This window comes from Branchiostoma lanceolatum, chromosome 1 (assembly GCF_035083965.1).
Source record: "Branchiostoma lanceolatum isolate klBraLanc5 chromosome 1, klBraLanc5.hap2, whole genome shotgun sequence".
Taxonomy (NCBI): Eukaryota; Metazoa; Chordata; class Leptocardii; order Amphioxiformes; family Branchiostomatidae; genus Branchiostoma; species Branchiostoma lanceolatum.
Window position 1 is genome coordinate 30,045,059 of NC_089722.1, and position 17,651 is coordinate 30,062,709.

A 17,651-nucleotide genomic window follows, 5' to 3' on the forward strand; every position below is an offset into this window, starting at 1 on the left:
CAATTGGCACCTTGCAATCAATATAGTTTTATTTTTACAATGTGATAAAGGCATGTACAGTAGTGCACAGTTGATTCACAATATAAAACACATCTTTGTTTGTATCACCCAATATCTACAAAAATAGACCAATCATGGACTGCTATAGTGACACAGTTCTTGTGAATTACATACATGTGATAAAATCTTGAAGTGGAAGAACAACGATAGACTACATTACATACATCAACACCTGAACCACTTTCAAAATTTGCAGAGCCTGGAAGTAGAATTCACAAAAGAACTTTAAACCCAACCCTTATTTGGTGGCACCATAAATCGTTATATACATATCGGAAATACATTGTAATTTTTTTTCCTTTGAAATTTTCAACATGAAAAGTGAGTCTAATAGCTGTTGCAGAGATTTGGTCACCTCAACAATTGATGCAGAGAAAGATGCAGAAACTCAATGTGCTATTTCCTAAGAGAAAAGTGATAGTATGTGTGTAGAAAATTACACCTGCTGAATCAGAATGCATTTTTGGATGTATCATTCTAATCCCGTTAATCTACCTGTAAATTGTGCAGGATTTAATCTCCATTAACATTAATCTGCCAGGTTACATACCACTAAATCTGCCACTTTGAAATACAGTGGGTTTGAGAGATCTCTAGTTCAGCACCCGCCAGGTATGCACAGTTAAGATATACAGGAGTGCATTATACTGGGGGATGTTGGGTTGGAGATCTGTTTGGACGTATCTTTTCAGTGTGGCGGAATTATGTAACCCGGTGGAATCATTTTGGTTGGTGTTACATCTACATTTGTGTTACTTTATAGTTGTAGTATTCTAATCCTGTTAATCTACATTGGGAACATTTTAAACTCCTTTCCCCTAAAACTAGTGGTCTAAGCTGTCTGTTGCTGGTTCTCGCTGAACTCCAGCTGTAACACCTTCGTCGGCGGGATCTCCAGCTCTCCGTTGACCTTGGAGTTGACGTACTGATGCAGGAGCATCCTCAGCTCGGCGTTCTGCTGTCTCAGCGCGTCCGTGTCCGTAATCAGTTTGGCCCGCTCGTCAAGAGTGCGACTGTATTTGTCAAAACCTGTAAAGAAAAGGGACAAAAGTTATCATTCTGCAGGGAGCATGTGATAGTTAACAAAACGAAGAGGAGAGGCATGGTCACAGCGGTTTCCAGCGAGCTTGAGTGAGTGAATCATACGTACAGAACGTGAGCATGAGAGTTAGTGAGTATGAGTGAGTGAATGAGTAAGAGTGTGTGAGTGATTGTGAGCGAGGGACAATATAGATTAAGAAAAGTTGGTGATATTTTATTTACTGTCCTTAAGTTGCCTGCGAATAGTTTCATCACTTTTGCTTGAAAGTTTTGAAGACACAGAGTTGTTTCATTGTTTGCAACTTTCCACTTTCATTCAATATGCTTTGTGTGAAGACCTTCAAAATAGAATGAAGATTCTCACACAAAGCATATTGAATTAAAGTGGAAAGTTGCAAACTATGAAACAAATCTGTGTCTTGAAAACTATCAAGCAAAAGTGATGAAAATAAAATATCAACACTAATTTCACCTTGTAGTAGTTCACTCGACAGACTATGAAACAAATCTAAAACAACTTCAAGTCTTTAGTCCAGTTTTGAAGACTATACAGTTCACCAACTTATGGATAGAGAATAAAATGTCACCTTGTAGTAGTGCACTCCAGAGGCGTTCCTTCTTCTCTGGGATGATTCCTCCCATGGCCCTCCAGTACCCCTCGTCCTGGCTGTCGTCACGCTCCTCCCCCAGGACAAACTTCATGGAGCTGGCACGGCGTTCCTTTCTGTAGAAAACAGCATCACCACAACACATCAGACATGAAGGCAGTTTCTTCCACCATCATAATACCATTAACTTTATTGTATGCGTAAGAATAAGCTGTTAGTGTGATATTACAGTCAATGTGCATCGACAATCTCTTTGAAATCTTTTAAACATTGAGAGCAAACATATTTTTTACTTCTCTGATTCAACAAAAGTAACTTTATGTACATTTTACATTTAACAGGATACTTGCAGGTAGTGGTCTTCACATTATCTCAAGGGAAGCTATTCTAACTAAAGTAACTGCTGTGCTGTGAAGGAAATATTAAACTTGTAAAGAAATTTCGCAATGTGCCGACTACATGTACTTACTTCTGCTGTTGTCTATGTTCGTTGACAAACGTTCTCAGCGCCTTGAAGATATCGTTCGGATGAATCAACTCTGGGACCTCCGACTTTGTTGTCTTCACTGATTCTTTCTCTTCCATCATAAACTGCAGCTCTTCTTCCTCGCTGCCAACAAACGACCCCTCCTCACCTTCCTCCCCCGCCTCAGAAGTGGGCTGGTCCGTGCGTTCTGTGGGTGCGGGGGTCACACCAGCGCTCTCCTATAGCACAGGAAACAGTCCAGTAAGTTGTAGTTTCTCAACAGAATGTAACGTTTGTGTAACTCAACAAAACTATTTTCCTTGAACTCCGTACACTATGATCAAATTCTGCTGACACTCCGTCTTAAAAACAGAAAGAAATGCAAAGAAATCCTTGTTTGTTCCATTATATGTAAAAACTAATGACTTTTATTTTCCACTGTTAGATTTGAAATTGCATGCCTGATTAGCACATTTAAACATGTTTGACAACAACATACATAATGTGTTTCACAGAATCTTTGATATCATGATTACAGCAGAAGAAACTGCCATTAACATTAATCCACCAGGTTACATAAATACACCACTTTGAAAAACAGTGGGTTTGAAAGATCTCTAATGCTGCACCCCCAAGGTTTACACAGTTTATATATATGTAGGAATGCATTATACTGGGGGACGTTGGGTAAGAGATCTGTTTGGACATATCTTTAGGCTGGCAGAATTATGTACTTTGGTGGAATTATGTTAGTAGATGTTATACAGGGATACTTACAGCATCTTGGACCACAGCTGCCTTGGGCTTGACAAAGTACTGTGCTAGGAGATGCACATCATCTTCTGTCTCGATCGCCAGCGCCCCGAAGATGGCGTCCAGTTTCATCAGCGAACGCTCGTCCCTTTCTAACGGTTGCAGCAACTTGTTGAGTTTGGATTCCACCAAGAAACCCTGGAAAGGCAAAACATGAGAGATCATAAGTCAATTGCTTATGTAGAATGTAAAATTGCTTGTGTAAGATGTCAACTTATATATGGTAAGGTTGGGCAGGATTTGGTAGGGCTTGGCCAACAACCTAAAAATGGCATGCAGTTACAAGCAGACTAAAATGGATGTGCATGTTTGAGCTAATGTAAGCATGGCATGCCGATATGAACTTTGTACAACTGATCATGATTGGTGTCCTTTGCAACATGTTACTTTTTTAGCTTTTGCTTCCTGATGCCCACTTTGACATTACATGTTATATCAAGTCTACATCAAATCAACCTTTTAAAGGTTGAAGAAAAATTTATGGATTTTTTTCTGTATTTGCATGCAATTGGATTTTCCTGCAATCAACATCCTTGATCCTTTGGCACACGTTACATTTAGTTAGCAAGAATTGTGACAGGTTAAGAAATACATGTAGTAATTAGGTATTTGAAATATGAAAGAGGTACTAGAATACACTTTGAGTGTACATTTTGCTACATGAACAAGCAGTGTTTGTATGTCGGCATGTCATCCAACTCAACAACAGCTCAACAAGGTCACAAGTGACCACTTGACCCAAAACACATGCTGGACAATGAGGCCGAAGTGTTCACAGAGTGGAAAAACTGGTGGGCGTTATGAAATCTGAGTCAGTACCAAACGTTTTCTCTAGATCATTTTCTAGTTCATACCTGCCAAAAGTGCCACTTTGAAAGCAAGTTGCACTTGACAAAAAGAGTGTTTTGGTTCACTTGATTTAAAGTTCGGATAGCACAAGTGTTGATAATTGGGTAGCACAGTGTGTTTTAGAGTGTCAATTGACCATCTGTTGTACTGAGCCAAATGACTTATTGAACCAGTGGCACTGGTTAAATTTGTACAGTACATGTATAATTATCAATAATTCAGGTCTTCATTTCACAGCAAGAGTGGAAATGTTTTTTCGCTGTGTTTTAAGTTCACGGTTCATATAAACAAGTCTGTAGTAGAGTAGTAATACATTAGAAACTTATATTTGCACTGTCAAGCATTTGTGGTCACAGCGAAAACCACAAGAATAAAACCACTGCAAAAATGTTAAGATTTACACAATGAATGAACAAAACTTGATAAACCAACTGACCGACTCGTCACACAGCAGCTCCAGGATCTGTTTGATGGTTCCCGGCGTGAGTTTGGCCATGACGGTGGTCTCCTGGGGTTCTGCCTGCTCCCTGTCCGATGCCAGACTACCCTGACTCCCGGCCATGGACATGGTTTCTCCCTCCTCCTGGTGGAGCAATAAAAAACATCAGTGATCATTTGTCATATCTGGGCTGTGATAAGGTTTGACACTGGTGTTCCGGACAGGTCTACATTTTATGGTACAGCATTTGTCTGGCAATCTGAAACTTGGCCGTGCTGGAACCTTGGGTAATATGAAAAACAGTGTGTTGTATTTATTCTCTAAATGTACTTCAAAAACATACAAAACATGCAAGATGGGATGTTCTAGAACAACAACAAAAAAGAATCTTTATCACAATAAACTGTGTTCTGAACTGCACCCCACCAATAAACTGTTTTCCAGAGTTCTTGAACTATATTGTAACATCAACTTTCAATCACCAGTTCTAGAACACAGAAACAAGCAAAGACTGTACAAGTTTAGTTATCACCCCCTAGTGGCTTTCTGTGGAACTGCAGTAGAACTGCTAGTTTTGATAACCCTATTATCATAGTAAAAGAAATAGACAACCCATGTAACCTAGATAACCTAATCATTACGGGAAAAGAAATAGACAACCTATGTAACCTATATAACCTTATTACATGTATCATGGGAAAATAAATAGACAAACCTGAATGTCGTCCTCCTCGTCACTCATAGCCCCGCCCGGCCCCACCCCCTGGTCAGACATGACCTTCTGCACGACCTCCATGGCTGACAGTTTGGCTCCCTTCATCTGCTTGGGTACGATTGGGCCTTCGTTCTCCATGAACCAACTAGAGGGGGGGAAGCAGAAATATCATGAATGGATCTCATGACATGCGAGAAGTCAGGATTAAAAGCAAAAGCTCATCAATGAAATTCATAGATTCTATTTTTGTCTATTTCAGTTTTCTGTCCAAGAACCTAGATAGTTGATGAGGCCAATTCCATTTGTTGGTTCTCTTTTCAGACTTTTCCAGTTCATCATGAATCCTTGCAAAAACCTTGGTCTTTTCAGATAAGTGTCTAATAACTTTGCATTAAAACAATACTCGTCTGTCCTTGGTGCTGAACTCATGGTGTTGCGAGATTTCATCCTGACCTATCATGTTCTGTAGATCCTTTTCTAGTTCACACCTGCCAAATAACTTTGCATCAAAACAACACTTGATGTTTTTGTCCTTGGTGCTGAACACATGGTGTAGAGACATTTTATCCTGATCAAATGAATACAATCTACTATACTTACAGGTCTGGTTGATCCCAGGGTAGGCCCAGCTGTTGTTCATGAATGATGCGGTCAGCCTCCAGAACCCTATGTACGAGATCTTTAGCCTGCAGATCATATAAACAAGTCGTTCCAGTATCCATATTCCAAGAAAATTATAATGTTACAAGAAGTTGTTATTTTGAAAGTGACAGAATGACTCTTCATCATCAGAATGGAATTACAATGATGAAATGTACAGCAAGATCTAATTGATCCCTGAAAATTTTCATCTCAAACCAATATGATATGAATAATGTTCTAGAATATATGTTTCAAATAGATAGACACTCTGGGCTCTAAATTCAAGCAAGGAATAGAACATCATTGATTTAAGTCACTCTTCTCTTCACTTTCCAAACATTAAAGAAAACATTAGATAAAAGATTCTCTATTGCTTCCAATTGCAATTGAATTATCAAATAACCTGTACTTATTTCATCAGATATGATAGGTATGATGTGTAATAACAGCCGGAGGATAATGAAAAAAAATGAAAGCTGTTGTTACCTCTCCCTCGTTCATCATCCAGATCTCGCGGAACTTGCGTGAGTCCGTGTTCTGGAAGTGTTTGAATTTCTTCTGCAGTTCCTGATACTGCTCTGTGATGCGCTTGTAGTCATCTGTTAAACCCTGAAATGGTCACCAAGAAGAGGTTGATTTTAAGCTTTGGTAGAATTAATTAGCCGTTTGGCTATCAATCCTCTACTGGTTATGGTAATTTTGTGCAGGAGGGAGCAGAAGCATATTTTCAATAGAAAAATAAAACATTATCATACAAAAAAAACATGATATTCTAAACTTGGACCAAATAAATGCACATGGCTCCAACCCTGATGTGTTGCCAAGAACATAGATAAGGTTAGTTTCTATACAAAGAACTTCAACAAATAAATGTTTCAGAAGGAATGTCATTTAAACTTAAGATGCGGAAAACTTACCTGATTCTCCTCCTTGTACTGCTTCTCCTGTTTAGCTAGTTTGACCTTCAGGTTGTTTAAGACATCTTGAAGACGTGTGATCTTCCTTTTCTGCTGTGACTTGGTGATGGTATTTTCTTCATCCCGCTTCTTCAAAACCTGTCATGACGGAAAAAACACAAAACATTAGATTTTTTACAAAAAAACACAGTTACATACTATTAGTTACAATATTCCAGAAAATTATTCCTTCTAATGTGTAGTTTACAATAACCATAGTGTCTCTGTTGTTTTTTCAATAATCTGTTATTCGTCAAAGAAGATCACACTCCCAAACCTTCATTGGTCTTATTATGAAATCAAAAGTGAATCACAGTGGAATTAGTTTCCTCTGTAGTGGAACTTCACTACTTTGAACAAATTCCTTTGGGCTTAGCTTCTGATCAAGATATCAATGTATAATGGCCAAAGATATTTTTGTCAATACTGTTGCTTCATCTGGCTGGTAAAGCAATGGTCAACAAAGTTCTTTGCTCACAAGCTAGAGATATCTACCTGCTGACGTTTCGAAAGTCTTTCTTTTTCCCCATCCGGATCCTGACAGGCCAATATACAAGGAAGGTAGCAGAAGGACTATCAAAACATTGGCAGGCGGATATATCAGTGTAAGGCCACGCCAATTTTATTTGTTGATTCTCAGATTTTTTTATAAAAAAATTGGAGCAACAGGGCGAAAGAAAAAGAAAATAAAAAAAATTTGCAAATAGTCTGGGGTGAACATAAGGGTTTACATAACATTAAGAATAACATGATTATTCAAGTTTCAGCTTTGTATGGCTCAATTTATGCCATGCACCTCTTTCTTTGATCTGGTACTATAATTCTAGTAACAAAATTACCTTTTGCCATGTAATAGATGGATTGATATTGAGAAATAGTTTCAATAAATGAAAAATTATAGATTATGATCAATGCGACCACAATTTTAGGCATGTGCAAGCCTTTATAATCTATTTTAGTGGCTATTGAGTTTTACAACTGAACAGATAGTAAAATTGTGAGTAAAAATTTGTGAATGGGAATAGCGACAAAATTCTTTTTTTTTTTTCAAAATGGGAAAAACAAGACAGCTATTACGAGAAGCAACAAAATAAATTGGCGTGGCCTTATGAGTAAATAACTCTGTCAACCAATCAATGATACAGTAAGACAGGTGTACCTGGAAGTTGTACTCCAGTTTTTCCTGGTTCAGCTGGTAGGTGGCACGCATCTGTTGCAGCTGCTGCTCTAGAATCTGCACATCCGTCTCCAGCTTGATCTTCACCATGTTGTATTCCTCTGCATCCTGGACCCTGGAAAACAAGACAGATAGAATATAAGTATGATGTTGATGCAGCAACAAGTTTAGCTTACCCTTACATGCAAAATGATTACCATTTACAATTGACCAGGAATTGCATCTCAGCATGAAAGTTCATCTGTGTTAGTGAACAACATTATGAAGAAGACAAAACTTTATGTGACCAACACTTGTAGAGAGGAATTACATTTTTCCTTGCTACTAGCTGGCTTAACCTTCATTACCTCTTTGTCGTTCTCTGATTGTTGATAACAGTTTTACTTTTGATCCAACTACAAGATTTTTTACTGAATTATCGGTGTTCCCCGAGTTACACTTTGACACACAATCCTCTAGAAATGTGAACTCAGTGATGAGTCAGAAGTATGGGAAATCTACACTGTCCCTCAACATGTTTTCTACCAAAGGCAGGTGAGATTTTATGCTGACACATGTTATGATGATTCAGAAATACCACTGTATGCTTGTCTGTGTACCTTAAATGTTGGAGCTGTTGTTCATACTCGTCAACTCTCTTCTCCCGCAGCTTGAGGTACTCCACCTCCTTCTCCGTCCGCGTCTGCATCGTCTGACTCCACTTCTTACGGTTTCCTTCGAGGAGTTCCCCACGCTCTGCTTCAAATGCCTTGTCAATCTGTAAGGCATGAAGATAAATGTCAGATTCTAAAGAATGATCCTGACCCTGAGGTGCTACCAAAAATGGACATACTAATCATAACTAATGATACATTGATGGCAGTTAGACAAAAAATAGTTAATAAAGCAACTGAATAAATTATTGAAATTTCAAAAGTTTCAAAATTTTATCTAGTTGCTTTAATAACTATTTTTGGCATAACTTATGATGATACTAGCTTCCCTAACAGACTCTACCAGTCAGGCTTTTTTTGGCTTATAATGTGCTTTTTTTTCTTATGGCATATCAGTTACATTTGTATTCTGTTTCTTGTGGCCGACCTAAAGAAACCAAGTACAAATAGAACTGACAAGCCCCCCCCCCCAAAAGCCTGACTGGTACAGTCTGCTAACATGGCTATGAGGCTAAGTGGTCTAAAAATTTGAGTGACAGTCTTGCTTCTACAAATTATGTACCTGTGTGAGTTCCTCTCTGTAAGACTTGGTCAGGTTCTTGATCTGTTCTTCCATTCTCTCGATCATGAGATCCACGTCCTCCGCCTGCTTCTTCAGATCCTTCACGTACTGGTCGTCTTTCGTCTTCAGCTCCTGCTGGAGGTCGTTGACCAGTTTGTTTTTCTCGTCAATCATCTGATCGCAGGCTGCTCGCTGTTGCATTAACAGTTCGTGTAAGTCCTGTGGAATCTGGTAGCGTCTCGCAGAGTCCCACTTCTTTGTTACGTCCTCGAATTTCTCAGCGCTGGCCTTCGCTTCTGCCTCCAATCTCTCCGTCCGCTGCCTCCGTAACTCCTCCTCCTCAAGCCTCCTCTGGGACTCGCGGGAATCGCCGGCGACCTCAACGTTTGTGACGAGCTCCGTGCCGTCGGTCTTCAGCTTGGTGAGCCTCTGTCTGCTCTCCTCGATCTGCTTCCTGCTCTTACTGAGCTCCTCCTTCACGTCCTTCTTGGCGTCGGGGTCAACTCCCATTTCCTGTGGAGAGGAATGGCTGTTAGTATCAAAGAACTTATTGTGTAATAATAAATACTCAGAGACAACAATGCAGGAACTGGAACTGCGATCAAGCACTTTGATACACAAAATGTACATCTACTCTGTGGGGAATGACTCGGAGAAGGACATTGTATTGACTGTTATGATTGGTATTGATGTTCACCACTCACGACTGATGTTGTTGTTATTGGTGGCGTAAATAATGTATCTCTAGATATCGTGTATGTTAGTATGCATGTTTTTTAAAATCTGATTTCAGGTACAAGGATGTCTATTGGTTTTTTCAACGACCTTAAGTTTACTCCTGTGTTTGCTTATTTTTGTCAGGAACTGATCAAGTGTATAAACAACTGATTATGGGATACCGGATATAAACAGATTTCCTTTTTAATAAAAAAAATGGTGCAAGCAACATGGATGCAACAAGTGGCTTTGGACGTACAGATTTCGGGGTGTGCTGTGTATTTTTGAGCGAGCCTAGCTCATACCAAAGCACATGTTTATTCATAACAAGATGATGATGGTGGTCGGTGATTTCTGAGATACACTAACCTGTCGTTTCCTGGCCTCTACCCGCCGCGTTATCCGCAACCGACGTGCCTCAACACGCTCCTGGGGATCTGCGGAGTCCGTGGAAGGCCCCGTTTCCTCTTCATCTCCATTTGTACTCATTTTGAACCCTTAAATGCTGCGAAAATTGGTAGAAAACACGCACGGCCGTTCAGTCACTCCCTCTGCGGCGATCTATTTGTGTTGCTATGCAACGGGGTCACGACGGGTCATTTCGGGAAATCTCGATAGCTTCTCGCGAGATTTGATGCATCCTGGGTATTTTCCAAGATGGCGCTGTCACAAATGAAAAATTGTAAATATTTTCCGTTTTTACCGTGATTGCAATAAATAGGAGGATGGCTGCGAAGGTTTTCAAGCTGTATATCCACCAGGAGACCTTCAGCGGTAAGTTGGATCTAAATGTTACTGATCCAAACCTTGTTTTAGGAGATAACTCCAGGTTTTCAGATGTGATGTTGGTGTAAAAATATTCTAAAATGGGTTCCGATGATGAAAGATCCTGTTTTGGAATGCTGTATAATTTTCAAAAACACTCGATCTAGTCTAGGGACAGAGCAAGGCTTGGTTTCAGGTTTTGTCTATGTAATACTACGATCTGATTCAGATTGGATTCAGTGTATAAAACTTACAACAAATGGGGCGGGGCGGGGCATGCCTTGGTTCGTCCTAAATTGTTTTAGCCTCTGATGATTTGATTAGATTAAGGGCACCCGAAGGTTGATTAGATATTACGTCAGTAAAACAAAAAAAAACAGAACTGTATGATGTCTCTGTCTGTGTATGCATGTGTGATTAACAGATGTCATGTCACATGACATCATCAAATCTTAATGTATACCATGATACATACTGTAAATGCAGAAATGTTCGCGGTGGTTTTATGTTCCCGGTTTTCGCAGCGACTGTTTCACCGCAAACTTAAAACCACCACGAATATTTTTGTCCAATACTGTAGCAGTACGTGACTTAAAACCACCGCGAACACTAAATTTTCGCCTTAGCGCGAAATAAAAACCACACAAACTTAAATTATGCATTTACAGTATTATGTACTTGGTACGGTAGAAATTACAGTTGTTGTTCCTCTATCTATAGAGAATGACTTGGTCATCAACTCCAAAGACTTCCCCAGTGCTAAAGTGGGGGATGTCGTGGAGATCTACCAGCCAGAGGAACCAAACAGGTACACAAGTCTTATAATCATCACTTTTGCAGATTCAAGTACGTATGTGCGGTGATCAGAGGTAAAGGCCCCTGGCTTGTATTACTAAACAGTTCTGTCTCAACCATTGTCACAATTTGCATAACAATGCCAGGTTTTGTTCACGTCTCAGGGGCCTTGACCATTGACACCACACATACTTACTCAAATGTCCGAACGCACTCATTTGTATGTTTTACCGCAAAACCTTATGTCAATTTATGTGATATTATATCATGTTTTGTTGTCCTATACATCCTGTGAATTATGGTTAATTACAAATAGCTGTATTATCAGAATATTGATTAAAATGTTGCATTTTAGTGTATTTTATTGGTTTATCAATTTAACTGTGAGAGACATAGGGCTGCCCGACTAGCAAGCAGTGTTTATCGCAAAGTTTTAGCAACTTCATAATTTTCTAAACAGTAATTGTAGATTTTTGATGTTGTCTTTACAGACGCCTGCTGCTACAAGTTAAAGCTCTGAAAGGAGATTCTCAACAGAAAGGTCAGAGTTCACAGTTTTTTCAGCCCACAGTTCAAAGATAATGTAATGTAGATAAAACAAAAAACACCAAATTGACATGAAATATTGTGAATTGATGACATCTGTACACTATAGACTTTTTTCTGCATTAAGGGGGCAAACGCCAGTTATTTTTCAGTCTGAAGTCTAGCAAATGTCCCATCCAGGAAATACTTTGGAAGCAAGTAAAATGTGTATGGAAATAAATGATATCCCTCTAGCTATAAGATGTTTCAGTTTCAGTTTCATCAACCTCTGCAGAAGGGTTGGTGTGCGCGTACTGTTGATAAAACATTTTTCATCTTTTCTATTCTATAGGTATAAGTGTGGACAAGACTGTTGCCAATGTGTTTCAGCTAAGGCCGTTCATTGATGTGTGTGTCAACTTTGTCAGTCCACAGGTAGGAATCTCTTTGCCTAGAATAAACACAATTAAGCATTCAAAACATCACAACATAACGTTTTTTGGCAATGCCTCAGTGGCGGAAGCATTTTTTAAAAGTTTATTTAAACATCAAATTGTGCAAGATGGATTTGCAATTTTTTATTGAAGCCCAGGTATTAACTGTAATTGTCAATGTTGTTCTATAACTATCAATTGCCCTTCTTAGATAGGTTAGAATGACTGATGTGACCGCTAAGTTAGGAGTATACCAATTTTACGGAGAAGGGAACTCTGACTTTAAGGATGAATTTTTTTTAGGATGTTGCCCTTGACCTTGTGGAGTTGACGTTTAAGGACCAGTATATCAGCAGGAGTGACATGTGGAGGCTGAAAAAGAGTCTGGTAGGTTCTTGTTTTTCTTTTCTATTATCATTTCTTTTGGTTGTTTCTATTTTGATTTTCCTCGTTTTTCAGTTAGGGTCTCCTTCTAGTTCTTCTGTTGCTTTACTCTTTTCATTCTTTATCCTCTCTTTATTTCACAAGTAACAATGCAATATGATATCTATATTTGTTGCACTGATGCCATTATTGTACATGCAGTTGTCAATTCTACTTGATTTTATACATTGTGCATGAATCAATGATTTCAACATACATGTATCAGTTTAGATAATAAGTATAACTGTGTTTAAGGTTTGTTGCCACACACACGAGACACTTGTGTGATTAAAAACCTTTTTTCTTGTCATCTTCACGAAATATTTTTGAAAGCCTCTATTATGTACATTAGATTACAAAATGTTTTTGAACTTTTCTGATCTTGAGGCATTGTTGAAAAAATTTTTCTTCAGAAAATTTTTTTTGGCAAACCTTCAGGGCCGAAGCCAATAATACCAAAATGTGATGATTGTTCACATTCAAAAAATTTTAATGGAAGGTGAGTTTGAGACATTTTGGTGACCACATTCTTTAAACAATTCAAATCATAACACATCCTTATCTATACATACATGTGCACATGTCATTGTGATATGTTAAAATGGGTTAGATTGTCTGACAACAGATGTTAAATGGATTACATTTTGATATTGATCAGATTACACTTTGTTCCTAGGTCAATGAGCCGAAGTCAACTGAGGCATGTTTCCCACTTCCCTTTTCCCTGTGGTTTGACACATCTAGAGCCTTGGGTGGTCTCAAAAGTTCTTCGTATGACACTCAGAGATCTGACTTTGTTCACTGAACCTCTTGAAGGCTTCCATCTATTTTTTATGCTGAAAATTGAATGAAATAGATATGATGAAAATTCTGAATGGAAAAGTCTTTTCAATTCAAGATATTTCATATTGATGACATCAGAATTAACCTAGCTTATGGCAAGAGTAGTTTCATCCATCTAAATGAAAAGCAATTACATGATACCAAGGACTCTGAGACCCCCTTAAGTTAGCCCCTAGGGATGTAGCCATGTGTAAGTCTGTTCACATGTTAAAGATGCACCATTAGGTAACCTTGTACAGTTGTGTGTGGTAACATGGCTGAATGTCTTCTATTGCACTGCTGTGTTAGATTCATCTGGTTCAAAGAAAATTCAGTTAAAAATACCTGACACAGGTCCAATAGAACCCCCCCCCCCGTACATGTCTGATAAATGACTAGTTCTACCACCTCTGAACTCTACTTCTGTCACTCCTGCAAGTTTGACCTTTGCAGTGACTCACTGTGACACCATCTTTCCACTTACCTGTACTTTGCACCGATCCACTGACTGCGTATTCATATAACTATGAACACAAAAGAACCAGAAACAAATTGTACCTCTATACACAGATACAAAGACTTGTTTTAGATTGTAAATATTGAGTTTTCTTTGAGACCAGATACAAGTTTTTTACCTAGATTCTACCATCACGATAAAATGAATCATTCTATGACGTAGAATGATTCGTTTCATCATAATGGTTGTGATAACAATGTCGCGGTTTGTTTTGTTTCAAGGAAGCTTCGTTAAAAAGAAGACAGAACACAGTTTTGGAATGTTTGCTTGAGTATAGCTTGTCCATGTTGTAACATCTTCAGACCATTTGATTAACAGTTGTCCACTTTTGTTTGGATACAGGGTCCCCAGAAAGTGCGAAATGGAACGAAATGGAACAAAATGGAACAAACTAAAACAATATATAGTCAAACTTGACCATAGTGGTCATTTTTTGCGATTTTTGTTCCATTTCGCTCCATTTTGTTCCATTTTGTTCCATTTTGATCCATTTCGGACTTTCTGGGGACCCGGATACAGCCACCATATCCACACAATTTCATTTGATGGTTCTCCTAAATCACTTGTCAAGGTTGCTCCCAAAGCATCAGCCATATGATTTGTATGTTTCAATGTTTCAATTAAATTTCTCCTTGACAGCTGTCAATCACTTGTCTGAAGCCAAATAGCTCTATGGCTTACCAGGGTTTACACATGCATTTCCCAAGCACACTGGAAGTACACTCAGCCGAAGTCTGACTTAACGAAGTCAACTCAGGACTATGTGAACAGAAATTTAGGGTACTCAAGTAACCTTTTCCCGTCCTTGACTCGAGTAGCCTCTAACCCAAGTCGCGTTTTCTTGACAAGTGTTTCATTGTTATGGAATGCTCAGGTCAGGGGTCGTATGAAAATCAGTGAAGGCGCTTGGCGCGAATTTGGAAATTTGTTTCTTACTCGTTATGCCATAATTTTTCTGTTGTATAATTTTGTGCACTCTGAGGTGCAAGTTGGGCATGATTCAAAGCTCTTGAGTCAGACTTTGGCTGAGTGTGCTCCGACTGTGCTTGGAAACGCAGGTGTAAGCCCAGCCCTTGTCTCACCTGTAGCTTCCTGTGTTCACATACAGGTGAGCACTTGTGCATATATCACCAAGAAGGTGGAATTTGCAGGTATCAGGTAAGTGTATCTTTTGGACAGGACTCTTTCCTTTTTTTTATAATTACAGGACTGTCATTTTTGAATAGCACTGTTTTTTTCATGAAAATGACTTGCTAATTTGATTCCCCACAAAGGCAGTGTATTGCTTACTGTTTTGGTCAAACCTTTCTTCCTTTAACCTTCCAGAGCACAGATTGGTGAATGTTGGATGAGAAGTGAAAAGGTGGGGAGTGGGGTCATCACAGAAGATACAAAGGTAAGCCTTATCTGAAAGTAATATAATTATAATGCTACACAATATTTCTTATAGACATTCTTGAATGTGCATTTACAGCAATTGTTGTATGAAATATTGAACACAATGTCTTTTATCTTACAAACACTTTTGTTGAATCTTCGTATCCTGGTTTGGAACGATAGTGATAAATGTATAAAGTTTCTTATTTTATAAATGTCACTATATCAAATATCAAACTTTTGATAAGTATCAAACTTTTTCTACACCTTGTAGCGTAGACATACAGTGTTTGATGGCATATGTGATACAAGACTAAGCTAGAATGTATATTCCCTTGCAGATAGTGTTCAGGTCATCGACCTCCATGGTGTATCTGTTTATCCAGCTGAGTAGGGAGATGTGGGAGTTTGACATACATGGTGAGGGCTGGAGGGTAAAAGTTTAGTCTCACAGTGGTGGTCATTATCATAATCTGACCATCTGATACTTTTCTATATAAAACATTCTGATTAAGACCAAAGTTAATATGGTGTCGAATGTGTTCTGCCATTTTCCCTTTGTCCTAAACAACCTTCATGTCTGGAAATTTTATAATGAATCTTCAGATTTACAAGGGAGCTGTTTATGAAATCATAACAAATCAGGGTACAAAAGGAAAATACTTTAATATAAAGTTACAATATAATATACATTCACGATGATATGATATAAAGGATATGTAGTTATCATCAAACAAAGGAGTGATAAGTCATACAAATACATGTAACTCAAAATAACTCAAAACAGTAACAACTCAAAATCATAAAACAAGCTAATGGCTATGCCAAATTGCTTGACAGTATTAGAACTCTGAACTCTGGAAATGCTGTCATCCTTCTGATTTTTTTACCATCTACTTTCTCACAAAGGTGACCTGTACTGGGAGAAGGCCTGTATGTTCCTGAAGGAGCTCTTCACCAGATGGAAGGTAAAAACCCCAAGTCTTGTTAATCCCTAACTTCTCAAAGTTTTATTTTGTTTTTCTGAATCAGGAAATTTATCCAGTACAGAAGTTTGTCAATCCCAAATAGTAACATATGTTGGTTCTTATATTTTCTTATCCCTGCAGGAAAACAACAGTAATCATGAAGTCACCATTGTGGTCTTCTCAAGAACATTCTATGATGCAGATTCTGTAGGTAAGTTCATTGTCAAACAGTAAAAAAAGCTGACGTTCCGGTGTCTGTCAGACACCTTCTTCAGAGCTTCTGACTGGAGTATTGCTTCTCGCCGCTATAAGTAGGTGGCGCTTTTGCGGCGAGAACGCAATCCCAAACGTGGCTGAGCTTTTATCCCCCCTCGTCTTGGTTCATCACTGGTGATGACTTCCTGATCCATACTGCCTCCTTAATCCTTAACTGATGCGTCTGTTGTCCAACTGCCTGATAGAAACTCCAGATATCCCATGTTCTACCAACCTGATGAAATTATTTTCGAAAGTAGAAAAAGCATTTCATGTATGTTCATCTTAAGCTGCCATTGCCGGATATATCCGTGATACAAAAACATGCCTGTATGCCTGTTTCATCTGGGCTAGGGTATTCCCCGAAAATACAGCGATGCACGCATGTAGCGCTCAAAACCTGGAAGTTATAATCATAGTAGTGCCGAGCTGTTTTGCAGGTTACGGGTTGGCTGTCTGGGGTCAAATGGAAACCCTGACAACATTTACTGGGCTGAAACTCTGGGTTAATAAAAGATTGAAATGAGATTATAGAATATTGACATTCACTGACTGAGATCTTATGCCCTGACAGATGACTTCCCACAGTCTATGAGGAAGTGTCTTCAAGTTGACTACAAGGGGAGGATATGTGAAGACTTCTACAGGTAATTATAGGATTTCTAAGCTTCCATACTACACCACTATTTGTTGTACCCCTTTTGCTAGTCCATTTGAGTTTTTGGCATCCATCCACTTAATACCTGGATGCCATCCTTTTATAGTTCTTCTGCTGTAAGGCCACACCAATTTGATTTCTTGGTTGACAGATTTTTTTACATGTTAGTAAACAAGAGCTTTTAAAAAAAGCTGGCGTTTCGGCTACGTTTATGAGTGTGAATTGTCTTTTCCCTTTACTTGAAGTAAAATCTGCCAGAGGAAGTCACTCAAGGGCTGTTCAGTCTATAAGAAAAATTGTCATTTTGGGAAATGAGTACTGTTTTAATAGAGAAAGGCAGATTGGGGAAAGCAATTTTGAAGTTACGTCACTTAACTTAAGTGCTTTTGAAAAAGCTGGTCTTGGCCTACAACT

The 17,651-nt window shown here is 38.7% G+C and overlaps 2 protein-coding genes across 8 annotated transcripts in view; one reads left to right on the forward strand and one right to left on the reverse strand.

Annotated features, from left to right (window-relative positions):
* Positions 1–10: 10 nt before the first annotated feature.
* LOC136448057 (dynein regulatory complex protein 1-like) lies at positions 11–10,287 on the reverse strand. The gene is made up of 13 exons (XM_066447174.1): positions 10,068–10,287; positions 8,982–9,494; positions 8,366–8,523; positions 7,749–7,881; positions 6,551–6,688; positions 6,120–6,242; positions 5,592–5,677; positions 4,992–5,136; positions 4,274–4,420; positions 2,953–3,126; positions 2,179–2,414; positions 1,689–1,825; positions 11–1,089 (listed from the first exon to the last, which is right to left on the reverse strand). Exons 1-13 carry the CDS (start codon positions 10,185–10,187, stop codon positions 893–895), a joined length of 2,307 nt encoding a protein of 768 aa, XP_066303271.1. The 5' UTR covers positions 10,188–10,287; the 3' UTR covers positions 11–892.
* A 42-nt stretch (positions 10,288–10,329) lies between these two features.
* LOC136447981 (GATOR1 complex protein DEPDC5-like) overlaps positions 10,330–17,651 on the forward strand; it is a 34,832-nt gene continuing 27,510 nt past the window's right edge. For 5 of the 7 annotated variants that reach the window (XM_066447153.1, XM_066447143.1, XM_066447163.1 and 2 more), the window contains exons 1-12: positions 10,330–10,472; positions 11,184–11,271; positions 11,750–11,799; positions 12,136–12,218; positions 12,521–12,604; positions 13,317–13,340; positions 15,088–15,137; positions 15,306–15,375; positions 15,698–15,776; positions 16,266–16,324; positions 16,466–16,535; positions 17,154–17,226. In XM_066447153.1, coding sequence (XP_066303250.1) covers positions 10,424–10,472; positions 11,184–11,271; positions 11,750–11,799; positions 12,136–12,218; positions 12,521–12,604; positions 13,317–13,340; positions 15,088–15,137; positions 15,306–15,375; positions 15,698–15,776; positions 16,266–16,324; positions 16,466–16,535; positions 17,154–17,226 — 779 coding nt within the window. In that variant the 5' untranslated portion in view covers positions 10,330–10,423. The remainder of the gene's footprint in view (positions 10,473–11,183; positions 11,272–11,749; positions 11,800–12,135; positions 12,219–12,520; positions 12,605–13,316; positions 13,341–15,087; positions 15,138–15,305; positions 15,376–15,697; positions 15,777–16,265; positions 16,325–16,465; positions 16,536–17,153; positions 17,227–17,651) is intronic. The other 2 variants (XM_066447165.1, XM_066447161.1) reach the window with 2 other exon arrangements.